Here is a 13589-nt window from a genome sequence, read left to right on the forward strand (position 1 = left end):
TATATATTTTAGGGGCCGGGAAGATAGCTCAGTAGAATAAGCGCTTGCCTGGCAAGCACAACCTTGTGAGTTCAATCCCTGGTACCATCAAGGAAAAAAAAAAGAAAAGAAATAGTATTATAAGAAGGAAAAGACAAAAAGAATTCTTGCTTTATAGTCTATTAATGGTGGCAAACCTGTGGCATGTGTGCCAGAGCAAATCTTTGTATCACTGAAAACTCTAAAAGATCTCCATGGATGGTGTAGGCTCTGGGTGGAGATTTTCTTTCTCTGTCTCTACATTCCCAAAGATACAGAGAAGTCTAACAAGGCTGGTACAAAGACAGAAGCACAAAAATGGTTATGAAGGCTTGGGTGGTCATGAAGTTATATGTAACTATTTATTGTCATCACTAGGATTGTCAATCTTTTGGGTCTGGTTTGATATTTTGATACAGAAACTGATGAATGTGAGCCAATAAAAATTTACATCTTTATGTTGATCATCTTGTTAACAAGTCCAAAGGGTATGCAATTATAAAGAAGATGGTTGAAGCATGAGGTCTTGAGTTGGATTCCCAGTACAAAAGAAAGAAAGAAAGAAAGAAAGAAAGAAAGAAAGAAAGAAAGAAAGAAAGAAAGAAAGAAAGAAAAAGAAACAATGAAAGATGGTGATTCCTCTTTAAAGCAAAATAGTCCTAGAGAGTGGGACTGGTAACCTCAGGACTAAAGGCCCTTCATTAACTCTCATTTTAGTTAATTGCTATGCTCACAACTATTTAATCAACACCAGAGGACAATCAATCTTAATCTCCTTGCTAAAGTAAGCTAGGAATTCTGACCAGAAATAATTTAGCACCTGATATTTTCATCATCTGACAAAATTGTCTTTTCACTCCACAGCTCTTCTGCAAAACCTCTAGGTCCTAAATTAACTCCTGCCACAGCTAAAACACTACTCATTTCAGGGTGATGTTTCTCACACTCAGTTTATTGCTTTTAAATATAAATTTATAACAAAATGTGAATTAGGCTTTCATGATAATTATTTTAAGGTCAAATCAATGTCTGGAACAACCTTTAAAAATAAGTCTGATTGGGCCGGCCAGATAGCTCAGCAAACTAAAGTGCCTGCTTAGGCACAGTGTAGTGGCTGGGGTTTGAGTCCTGGCATGCAGTGCCAGCCCCAACCCCAGTGTGCGCTGAGACAGTGATTGGGACTGGGCGTGGTGGCACACGCCTGTAATCCCAGCACTTGGGAGGCTGAAAACAGGAGAATCACTATGAGTTCGATCTGTGTTGTGAGATCCTGTAGACCCTGTACTAAATACATTTAAAAAAAAGTCTGATCAAAAGGAAGGAGTGTTTCCTAATGCAAACATTATGCTTCCAGCAAAGGGGCTTAAAGAAAAAATAAAATCCTCATATATGTTATAGCCTGTGCAATTGATTCCAATTTTGTAACTCTGTATGCTTCCACTGTAACTTTATTAACTGTTATAACCTGACGTATGAGCCGCCATCTTGTTCTGTATGCGCCATTCTAAATGCTGTAACTTTCTACTGTGCCCATTCTCTACTTGAGAACCTGCAGTTGGGCCTTTCTCACGCTGCCCTTTTGTGCGCACCTGAATCTATTTTCAGCCCAATGCCCTGATCTCGCCCTCGTTCCCAACTACAAACTGTACCCATCACTGCACTTGTTATTGTTCATTAGAAACAGGTAATTTTTCAACTGTAGCCCCAAGATAAACCCTTGAGGTCAGCTTTTATGGTTTATTGGCTTAAATACCCACTCCATTTTGTAACCAGAATGGGCATTGTATTATACATTTCTGTACATGTCCACTGTAACTTTATTAATGAGGATTGTTTGGTATAAGCTGACAACTTAAACTCCATCTTGATGGCTCAAGCCATTCATCTGACCTCTGAACACAGTTTGTTAATGCTCAAACCATTCCTTTGTTCTAAACCACAGTGTGTCGAAGGTTGAGATCTGCACTATTTTTACCCCAGAGCACTCCATACAATATGTCCTGTGATCAGCACCGAACCATAAATTGTAATTATTTGTTCCTAAAAATTGTATGTAATCTATTTTCCCGAAAGTGGACGCTGACCCCTGTGCTGCATTCCCTTGCACTCAAATCATAAGACCTCCCCTTTGCGGTTTTCAGCCTTAAAAACCCTTGTCTCTCCCCTCCTGGGCGCGCACCTCAGCATCTTGCTGGGGTGTCTGCCGCTGGGTACCAGCTAAAATAAAGCGCTTCTTTAACTCTTGGACTTGCCTCATTGTCATCTGATTTTTGAGTTACAACAATATACACCAGTAATCAATTTTCTGAAATTACAATTTCCAGCAGACATACATAAGGTACTGGTAGTGGAGAAGTGCACTGTGGGAGAGAAATAGTTTTCTCTTTCACTTTCTATTAATGACAAGTTTCCTCCACAGCTAAGGGAATACCTGCTGCGGGAAAGGCTGCACTGAGTTCAGAGACGCTGACATCTCTCAGAGCCTACTCAGCTGTAGTCAACAGAGGGCCCAGAGGTCCTTTTAGCTTTTCAACATCCAAGACAAGGATGAAAAAGTCTCACTGAGAAAGGCTCTCCACCAACTTGGGGCGGTGCTATTCACATGAGATTTATTGTACAAAGTCTGGGAAAACTGGGACAAATGCTAGCCTATTTCTTCTATTCAGGTATTAAGTCTTTAAAGGGAGAATGGTCTTTATGGTGAGCAAGTTAAGATAAACTTCTCAGGGCCATAGAAAGCCTGGGTCAGGACTTGAGCTCAAGTCTTCTAACAAGCTTTGTGTCTATCATACCACATGGCTGTGGTGATCTCTTATTGAATACTTTTAGTGCCAGGTAGGTCTTTTGGTCCCGGCTAAATGGTAATGACTATCCAGTGGGAAGCGTAATGGGCTTGGGAATAAGATCTGTGCTCTACTTTAGCCCTAACACTGCTCTGTGTGTGTCTGTGTCTGTGTGTCCATGCATATGTAATCTTTTGGAGACCTGATCTTTTAATGTGTCTTTTAACACTTTGTGTGTGTGTGCTTCAGTTTGCTCATTCTAGACACCAGTAAAAACCCCAATACTGACTCAGTCTACCATTGTCCTTTTGTTTTCCTGCACCAGTTCAAAAGACACTGTGGTAGTGGATACACTGTCAAGTTGGCTGAATCTGGCTCCTACAGTTCCAGGCATGGGGCAATTTCCAGCAGACATACATACACTACCAGTTGCTGCACGTGGGGCAGGGCCCAACCTGGGGATTGGTTCCACCCTGGGGCCATGGGTCGCTCCTGCCACCCTGCTCTGATTCCTTGGAGAAGTCTCAGTTTTTGGAGGGGCTAGATCTGCGCAGCTGCCACTTCTTCGCAGTGGTCAGCAAAGAGAAGGGAGCTGTAGCTGTTGTTCCTCTTCTGCTCTTCATTGTTTTCTGCTGTCATTTGCCTTGGAATCAACAGAGTATGAACTGAAACCTCCACAAACTGTGGGCTTAATAAACTGTTCCTTCCTTCATTTTAAGTGTTGGGTATTTGTCCCAGCAATGAGTAAAAAGTAACTAAGACAGATATCCCTTCAAATTCTTTCACAACCTCCTGGGTCATAAAGCCTCTACGTTTGCTCCTTTCTGTAGGTTGTCCTTTAAACACATATACTACCATAGACACACTGCTTCCATGCCCAGTTCAAGTCTCTGACCTAACTCAGGCTACCCTCTTCCTTCCCCATGTTCTCGGACCACACTGGCTTCCTTTCCACTTCTCACATACGTGTGTCAGCTTTGTCTTTCCTGCTGATTATTTGTGTCTCCAAGTTCCTTCCCCAAATTCATGTGTTGCAGCCCCAACACTGTGTGTGTGTGTCTTTCAAGATGGGACCTCAAAGGAAACAAGGTTAAATGCGGCCATCAAGGTGAGTCCTAATGCAATACGGTTTGTGTCCTCAAAAGAAAAATGTCGAAACACTCCTTTTCTTTTTATGTGTGTACATAAAAGTTCATGTGAGCACATATAGCTTCTTCATATAGAACTGTGAGAAAATTAATTTCTACTATTAAAACCACTCAGACCATGGTATTGTTACAGTAGCCAGAATGGCCTCAGAGTTTCACATATGCAATATTGCTTTGTCTAGAGCCTTTTCTTCCTCCTCCTGTTTCTTTTCTATCTTACCTTACTTCTCATCAAACATGCCTGTCAGCTGGACCACTGCAATGAAACAGTTTTCCCAAAGGTCACCAAAACCAACAGATGTCTTAATCTTTATCCTTCTGGGCCCTCTCAGTCACATGTGACACTAGAACCTTCAGCTCCTGAACTCTCTCTTCTGTGGCTTTGATTTCATTACTCTCTCTGGATAATCTTTCTCTGGATTTTTCTTTTTTCTCTTTTTTGTATTTTAGGGAAGGGGCTACAGGTGTTCGGGGTCTCATTACTAGATCAGATTCTTAGTGATCCACCTGTTTACAACCCCCCCAAAAGCTGGGATTACAGGCGCACACCACCATGCCCAGTCTTGGATTTCTTTTCTTAGTTGCTTAAATGTTGTATTCTCCTGGGTTCTTTTCTTGGTCTACATATTTTTTCTTCTACTTCTGTATATACCCACCTTGGGAAATCTCTTCCATTCTCATGGTTTTAACTTTAAAAGTATACTGATAAATATTCAGGTGCTTGTTGATTACATACTTGGTATCTTAAGTACAAGATATCCACAACTGCAACTCTTTACCTTCTCATCCAAACTAGCCTTTCTTTTTAAGTTTTCAATCTCAGGGTGTGGTGCCACCCTTTGCCTGCATGAGAAATCTGAGGTGACTCTGCACTTTCTCCCCTCCCTTGCCTGTAGCTCTCTTTGCTCTCCTGGGCCTCAAGTATATGGATGAGTTGCTTGTACTCTGGTTTAGGACACTCCCTCATCATTGGTTTGGTGTCTTTGCAACAACCAGCTGTTCCCACAGTTCCTGCCAAAAGCAACCTACCTTTCCATCCTTGAAGTGCTTCTTGAGCTGCTTCTGCATGGCAGTCAGCTTCTTGGACTGCACCCCACTGTATGCCAGCAGCATGCCACCAAACTGCCGCTCAGTTATCCTTCCTTCCACAGGGTCATGGCGTTCAAACTGGGAGGGAAAGAGAAATAGCACTCTTGGAGTCAGATGGAAACTATTATGGAAACTATTTTGACATGGTCCAACTGTGTTAGGTGGCAAAACATTGGCTGAGGCTACATTTCTGAGCTATATTTTCCAGCAAGAACTGAAAAAAGAAAAAAAAAAGCTACAAAGAATCAGAGATCAGGGCTCAAACTTGCAATCCACTGGCCTTGGCCTCTCAGACTGCTAGGATTATTGGTATGCACACCTATACACAGCTATTAGCTCTGCTTTGCAGATGAGAAAACTGAGGGAATATACAGGCATATGTGGCAGGACCGAGGCCCAAACCTAGCCCTGTGTGGGTCCCACAATTCAAAAATCATGTTGTTTTTTGCTTCTAAGAAGTAGCACAGGGCTGGCTAAATAGCTCAGCGGATTAAAGCACCTGCAAGCAGGCATGGGGGTGGGGGGTGGTTCGATCCCCGGGCCTGCTGTGCCAGCCCTGCCCCTGGGGTATGCTGAGCTGGCAAGTGAAACTGGGCATGGTGGTGCGCACCTGTAATCCCAGAACTTGGGAGGCTGTAAACAGGAGAATCACTGCAAGTCCGATCTAGTAGTGAGACCCTGAACACCTGTAGACCCTTCCCTAAAATACAGGGGGAAAAAAAGCAGTAGTACATATGCAATCTGTATGAACTGTTTTTCAAAAAATAGCTTCAACCAATTAATTAATCTATCTTTTTTGAGACAGGATTTTGCTATCCAATTCAGGCTGGCCTTGAACTGGCGGTGATGCTCCTGCTTAAGCCTTCTGAGTACTGAGACCACAGGCATGGCTACCATGTCTGGCTGTATTTTTTTTAATTAATTATGTGGTACAGGGTCTCGCCATGCAGCTTGGACTCATAGAGATCCTTCTGTTTCAGCCTCCCCACTGCCAGAATTACAGGTAAGTGTCACTACACTTGGTTTTTGGCTAAGGTTCTGGGGCCAGCATGCCATGTGGTACCAGGGACTGAACTTGGGACCTTGTGCTTGCCGGGCAGGTGTTTAGACCACTGAGCTATTTCCCCAGGCCTGGATGTGTGAGACACTGTTTGTTTGTTTTTTGAGACAAGATTTCTTTGGCTGGCCTTGAACTCACTATATATCTCAGGCTGGTCTCGAACTTGGAGCAATCCTTCTACCTTATGGGGCTTATAAGTCATATTTAAGTGAGAAGCACAACTGTTTGCAAAGAAATCAACATCATTAATATTAAGTGAAAGCCTCTTTTTCAACTCAACCACTCAATATTTCATGTTTGTCAAACCCTCACTTGTTTAGAGCTGATTAATTTTTGACAATACCAAAAGTTTTCAGGATTCAGTTGTAGTTTGATTTATGGCTTAATTTACTATCTTGAAACAAAACAGAGAGCTGACAACATTTTGCAAATGGGTATACTTTTTGCAGTGTTTAAAATAGTTTTCCAGTGAAATTTGATGCCTGGACAAAAGTTGCAGCTGCACAGCTCATCCATGGGCTTCTCTTGAAACAAGTGCAGCCCTTGTTCCCCAGACCAGGTTTTAAGGACTTAGGGTGCATCTTCCCCTGAGCTGGAGGACTGCACAGCTTAGGGTAATCCCGGATGTTTGCATTAGATGAGTTTTCAGCCTATGCTGTTAGATTCAAGACTGAAATGCTTTTTGTTCACACTAGCAGCAGCTGCAGCTTGCTCAAGGCTCATGAAGGCCTTAATTTTCTTTTCCCCGTAGGGACAAAGCTTCTCTGCTGCTGTGTCTCAAAGGCAGTAAGGACAGTTTTTAGTGGCGATCCCCCAGTAACAAGTTAAATTTTAAACTCGCATTTTTCACTACTGTTCTTTGGAAACTCAGGCTAACCTTTTGGTAATTGATCCTATTTTTATTATTTTTAAGTAACTGAAACTGGAAGGGCTTAAAAGTTATAAAATTTGGCTCATGTGTGTAGTAAGGCTTATTCCAAAGCTTATTACTTCAGCTCAGTAATTGATTTTGGGTAGCAACTCTCTGTTTTAAGTTTGTAGGTTCTTCTGAAGCAGGACTGCTTTATTCATGGTTGTTTTGTTCTATTTTTTTTGGCAGTGCTGGAGATTGAACATAGCTTTATACATAACTGACAAGTGCTCTATCACTAAGTTATGTGTCCTGTCTTTTTCTAAGGCCTTAAATATGGCCAGGGGGTTCCACAGAGAAACAGTATGAACTGAATGTCCCACTGATTTAGCATTTTAAACTGAAGACAGTCTACACTAAGGCTAAGGAGTTTTAAGAGCACTTCTCTCAATCATCTTCATTAGGGTTAAAATTCCAATGGAACAGAGCTGTAGGGCTCAAGTGTGTATCTTCAGTCTTGCCAATCCTGTGGGTGCTCTCCCAGAGTGCTGTGTGCACTCAATCCCCAAGGTTGGGGGAGGGGGCCTGGGAAATACACAAATTATTACAAAATTATTGGAAACAATATGAATCATTGTCTTGCATTTTACTTAGCTAAGTATTTCATTTATGTTGGAATCTCTCAGTTTCCCCTTCAGGGTCAACGAAGCAACTGCATTCTACTTGATCCTGTGGTACAGAATGTGTGCATTCCAGCACAGCACACACCATCTGTGTCACTTTTCTGTGTTTAGAAGGAAAGCTGACCAGCTTAGCACTTTCCCTTCTGCAGTCATTGCTGTGTTCTCAAAAGGATGCAAGCTGTTGTCTCTCTGTGGGTCCCCAGGGGGCTGCAGGGCAGGTGAAGAAGGGCCAGAAAAGAGGAGCCAAAAAACGGTGCAAGATTTTTCTTGGCTTTCTATTCATACTTGCCTCTCACTCCCACCCCTGCCCCTTGTCGAGAGGAGAGACAGCCTTTTGGAAAGACAGATGGTCCACACATAGCTGTATGAAATAATTTGAGGAAGCCAGGGAGCCAGGAAAAGAAGAAAACACGCATTGTGAACAAAGGCCAAAGTGAAAGTTAAAAAATAGTACAAAGAAAATGACATCAGTATCTCCATGTGGGGCCACATTTATTAAAGACTTTGAGGATTAATCTGTTTCATCAAATGTAAACTTAAATCTTCTGTTTTATATAATCACTTTTCAGCAGACTTTGCTTGACCCTTGCAGGAGATCCTTCTTTTACTTCAGAATGGCAAATTTCTTGATAGGCTACTTCTAGTTTCTCAACTGCCTGATAAGAGACAACATATTGCTCTCAAGCCACTGAGCTGAGCACATCTGTTTTTCAATCTAACAGAGGTGGCTTTTAAAATGTTAACTATACCACTGTTGCTTGTGTTAGGAATCTCCCTGTCTATTAAGCCCATCAAAAGAAAAACTGATCACAATGTTCTCTACTATAAACTCACTTCCACTGAGCATGACATACATATTTCTTAGTTTGAATTGAAGTCTATGTTTCTGCAATTAGATGAGGACACTGCAGAGCTCTATGACAGACTGCAACAGCCTATTGATCTTTAAATATGAGAGGCATCTTCACTATCAACACTAATCTGATTATCTTTTGGCAAGGTAAAGAAGATTTTCTACAATTTGGAATGGAGCAGCCAAAACATCCATTAGAGACTTGGACCATGAAACTATAGAATATTAAACTGAACTGCTAGACTTTCTTTGGTTTTGAGGCAGGGTTTCACTATGCAGTTTAGTTAGGACTTGAACTCATTATGTAGCCCAGCATGGCTTCAAATTCATGGCAATCCTCCTACTTCAGTCTCCTGAGTGGCTGAGATTTTAGGTGTGTGCCTATAATCTCCTAGATTTTTTATTTTTCCATTCTTTTCCCTTGGTAAGGCTGGGGGTTGAATGCAATTGACAGGCAAGCATATGACCACTGATCTATACTCTCAGCCTAAACTGCTAGACAATCTTACTTCAAATCCAACCATCACTTCCATTTTAGAACTGTTTTAGCCAGGCACGTACCTGTGATACTAAGCCAGGAGAATCATGCATTTGAGACCAGCCTGGGTATCATAGTAGGAACCCACCTCAATTAATACGTTTATGCTGCTGATCAAATCAATTGACTTATAATGAGTCCCAGTTGTATTGTTAGACCAGGAAAAAGTTGACCTTCTAGTCTGATAGCCCCAAACAGGATAATAAGATTGATGAATGAACTTATTACATGATAATAAAAATCAGAATATATTTGCCTAAGAGTGTTAGGGGAAAATATTTTAGCTCTCTCTTGACCTAAAGAGTTTCAAGGCTTGGTAAGTTTTGGCTTCATTCCACAGAAGGTAATATACTTAAGTGACTAAGAATATGTTGTGTTAAAATCAGCAAAATCTAGGTTTTAGGGGCTGGGATATAGCTCTGCAGCATAAGTGCCTGCCTGGCAAGCACAAGGTCCCCAGTTTGATCCCAAGTGCCAGGAAAACAAAAGATCTAGGTCCACATTCTTACTGAACCCATACTGACTGACTTAAGGCAACAGGCTCACCCTCTTTTAAGGGCTCAAAATTACTAAAACATGGAGGCATTTTTATTTTATTTTTTGCAGAACAGGGGATTGAACTCAGGCCCCTGCGCTTGCCAGGCAAGTGCTTATTCTACTGAGCTATCTTCCCGGCCCACACAGAGGTATCTGTGATCTCAACGTACTACTATATAGATGAGAAACATATGTAAAGAATTCGGCAGTTTGGTGTCTATTTAACATTCAGTAAGTGTAGCAATTAAAATGTTTTTGCTTTGTAATTAATATTTTTATTATCATGATATCACTTCCTAGGAAGGCATAGCCTCCATTGATTATTTTGTTCACAGTGATTATTAAGTTCAATTTTTCACTCTTTTCATAATTGTTTTTGCCCAAGCTTTGTTTAGAGAATACTACCTGTATATTTGAAGAGCAGAAAAAATAAATGCAAAAATTATACTTACTATTCAACACATGAATGAGTCCAAGATGAAACTACTTAGAGTTGGCTGAAGCGGAACAGAACTTAAGTCCTATATCCTTACTGTAATTACCAGAGAAAACTTAGCATAACCGGGTTCATTATTGAGTAATCACAGACAAAGCACTATGACCTTAACTCACAACACTGTGTCCTATTGTTAAGAAAGATTTCTGACCTGAGGCAATGAGTAGCTTTACGCTTACCCCTTTATAGTAGATGATACTGTTCTGTAAGGACAGTCTTGCTAAATAGCATTTTTTTGTGGCTAGTAATGTATCTATGTGCTAACTTTTCACCAGTACTGTCCTAGGAATTTATCTCCTATTATTCTCACAACCTTATAGAGCAAGTATTTTTATTCTATATTATAGTTAAGAAAAAATAAGCAAGCAAAGTAACAAAACAACTGATTTGGTCTTACTTTAAAGGTATAATGAATCTTTTTACTCAAGTTTTCAGAAAGCTCAGAGTTTGTTATCTACCTCTAACAATAACTGGAGAACCTATGACTTTTATTTTTCATACTAACCTTAATTCTGGTTTTCTCTTTTTCTTTCTTTTAACTCATATTTTACTTATTTTTAATAAATGGTACCCTACTGGGTGTACTCTTCTGCAATATGCTTTGCTCAATCAGCATATTTTTCAGATTCATCCATGGTGATGTATTTAGCTGTGTTTTTTTTTTTTTTTTTAAGATTTAAAAAAAATTTTTTTTATTTGTGTGTGAGTGTGTGTGTGTGTGTGTGTGTGTGGCCAGCTCAGCCCACCAGGGGGCAGGGCTGGCTGGCATGTGGTGCTGGGGGATTGAACCTCGGTCCCTATGCTTTGCTAAGCTTGTTCTAAGTAGGTGCTTTAGACCACTGAGCCATCTTACCAGCCCAAGCTGTGCTTCTTTTGATTTCTGTTTTGAAAATAGTACTGTCAAAAATGTATGTTAGGGGCTGGTGAGATGGCTCAGTGGTCTAAAGCACCTACTTAGAACAAGCTTAGCAAAGCACAGGGACCGCGGTTCAATCCCCCAGCACCACATGCCAGCCAGCCCGCCCCCTGGTGGGCTGAGCTGGCCACACACACACACACACACACACACACAAATAAATAAAATTTAAAAAAAAATGTATGTTGATTTAGGAAAAAAAATGTAACAGTGGTTATGAGTTTCTCTATTAAACTGAATTCTGAGTAATTGTCAGCTTTTTGCTATTATAAAAAAGCTGTTATAAATATTTAAAATGTTTTTCTTGATGGTCCTGGGGATTAACCCAGTCCTCATGCATGCTAAGCTCCTTCCCACCACTGAGCTGCACCCCCAGCTAGTTGTGTGTCTTAGAGAAAGAGGAACAAGAGCTGAGTCTAGACTATGAATATACAAGTAGAATGTTGGCTTTTTTAAGGTAATAATTCTTTTCTCAAACACTTCAGTCCTTATTTTGGAAAGTGCTGGGATTGAACCCAGAGCCTCGTGCATACTAGGTAATCACTCTACCACTGAGCCATACCCTACTCCTATTTGAATACTTTTATCAACTATGATTAAAAGTTCCCATTGCTTCCCATCTCCATCAGCCCTTGTTACTGTCAGACTTCATGATTTGCTAACTCTTGGGTGAAAATGTGGTAAGATACAAACTCTGTAATGCTTTTAATATATTTTGCAAACTTAATTTCTTTCTTTCTTTTTTTTTTTTTTTTTTAAGAACCAGGGATTGAACTCAGGCCCTTGCGCTTGCCAGGTAAGCGTTTATTTTACTGAGCCATCTCCTTGGCCCCTTAATTTCTTGACAGATGTATGAATTCACAATCCCACTAGTAATTTGAAAATATGTATTTCTCAGTACCCTAAACATCAAGTATGACAGTAAAAAAGTTTTACTAAAGAAAAAAAAACTCATTTTATTTATTTATTTGATACAGGGTCTTGCTATATAGTTCAGACTCATGGTTATTCTCCTGTTTCAGTCTCCTCAGTGCTGGAATTATAGGCATCCTGCCATGCCCATCCTACTATGCCCAAAATTTGAAGGTGGCATAGTATGCCTGGGGTTCTGGGACCAGCAAGGCATCTGGTACCAGGGATTAAACTCGGATCCTATGCCTCCCAGTCAGGCTCTTAGACCACTGAGCTATCTCCCCAGCCCAGCAACTCATTTTATTTTATTTATTTATTTATTTTGCGGAACCGGGGATTGAACTCAGATCCTTGCGTTTGCCAGTCAAGCACTTATCCTACTGAGCCATCTCCCCGGCCCCCCACCAATTCATTTTAATTAATATTTTTTTCATGACTAGTCAATCATTTTTCTAATGTGTACTGGTCATTTATATTTCTTCCTCTGTCAATTTTAATGTTCTTTGTTTTTAAAAATAGGGACATGGATACTTAAGCTTGTAAGATCAAAAATACTTACTCTTTGTTAATATACTGTAAGTTGTTCTCAGTATATCCACCTTTAAATTTTGTGTAGGAGCTGAGCACAGAGGCACATGCCTATAATTCCAGTACTCAGGAAGGTGAGGCAGAGGATTGGTGCAAATTTGATTGGTTTAAATCTGTTCTATGCATAGAAACTTTCAATCTTGATTTTTTTGTTTTTTAAAATGTATTTGGCACAGTGTCTACAGGGTCACACTATGCTCATCAGACTCATAGTGATCCTCCTGTTTTCGGCCTCCCAAGAGCTGGGATTACAGGTGTGCACCACCACACCCAGTCTCAATCTCCATCTCAGTTTGCCCTGGGGATAGGGCTGGCACGGCACACCAGAGATCGAACCCTGGTCCCTGTGCCTGCCTGAGCAGGCATTTTAGTCTGCTGAGCTATCTGGCCAACCCTAAATCTTGATTTTAATTTTTAAAAATTTGTTACTTTACAGTGGACACTTTTCTTTTCTTTTTTGAGACAGGGTCTCACAGTGTAGTCGCAATGTAGCTTGTATTGGTATCTTGTATTGAATTCACTATGTAGCCCAGCTTGGCTTTGAACTTGTGGTGGTCCTCCAGTCTCAGTCTCTGAGTGCTGAGATTGCAGGTATGTATCACAATGCCCAGCTTAAATCTTTCTTAAATCCAATAGTACAGATACTTGTTTCACTGGTTTATATTAAGATCACTTTCCTGGTTAGATAAGAAGCTAATTAAATACTTAACTTAGAGTTTCTGTATTTTATTCATTATATTTGCTTTAAAAAATAATTTCATTGATACATTTTAGGTATACATAATGAGACCCAGAGCGCAGGCCCGGCGAGTGAGTGAGAGGACCGAGGGCCTGTCGGGATCCTGAACAGACCAGAGCGCAGGCCCGGCGAGTGAGTGAGACGACCGGGGCCGCAGGACCCTGAACATAGACCCAGAGTGCAGGCCCGGTGAGTGAGATGGCAGAGGGCCGCGGGATGCTGAACAGACCCAGAGCCCAGGCCTGGCGAGTGAGTGAGACAACCCGGGCCCGTGGATCCTCATTTGATCCAGGCTGCAAGGCCAGCACAGAACCCTTCAGCAGAACTCCCTGCAAAGAGGCTAGAGGCAAGACCCACCCAGCTGATTCAGGAGCAGAAC

The 13589-nt window shown here is 41.1% G+C and overlaps 1 protein-coding gene across 2 annotated transcripts in view; it reads right to left on the reverse strand.

Moving 5' to 3' along the window:
* Micu1 (mitochondrial calcium uptake 1) overlaps positions 1-13589 on the reverse strand; it is a 246445-nt gene that overhangs the window by 40023 nt on the left and 192833 nt on the right. For both annotated transcript variants that reach the window (XM_004623988.2, XM_004623990.2), the window contains one exon: positions 4979-5116. In XM_004623988.2, coding sequence (XP_004624045.1) covers positions 4979-5116 — 138 coding nt within the window. The remainder of the gene's footprint in view (positions 1-4978; positions 5117-13589) is intronic.

This window comes from Octodon degus, unplaced genomic scaffold (assembly GCF_000260255.1).
Source record: "Octodon degus isolate 3935 unplaced genomic scaffold, OctDeg1.0 scaffold00005, whole genome shotgun sequence".
NCBI lineage: Eukaryota > Metazoa > Chordata > Mammalia > Rodentia > Octodontidae > Octodon > Octodon degus.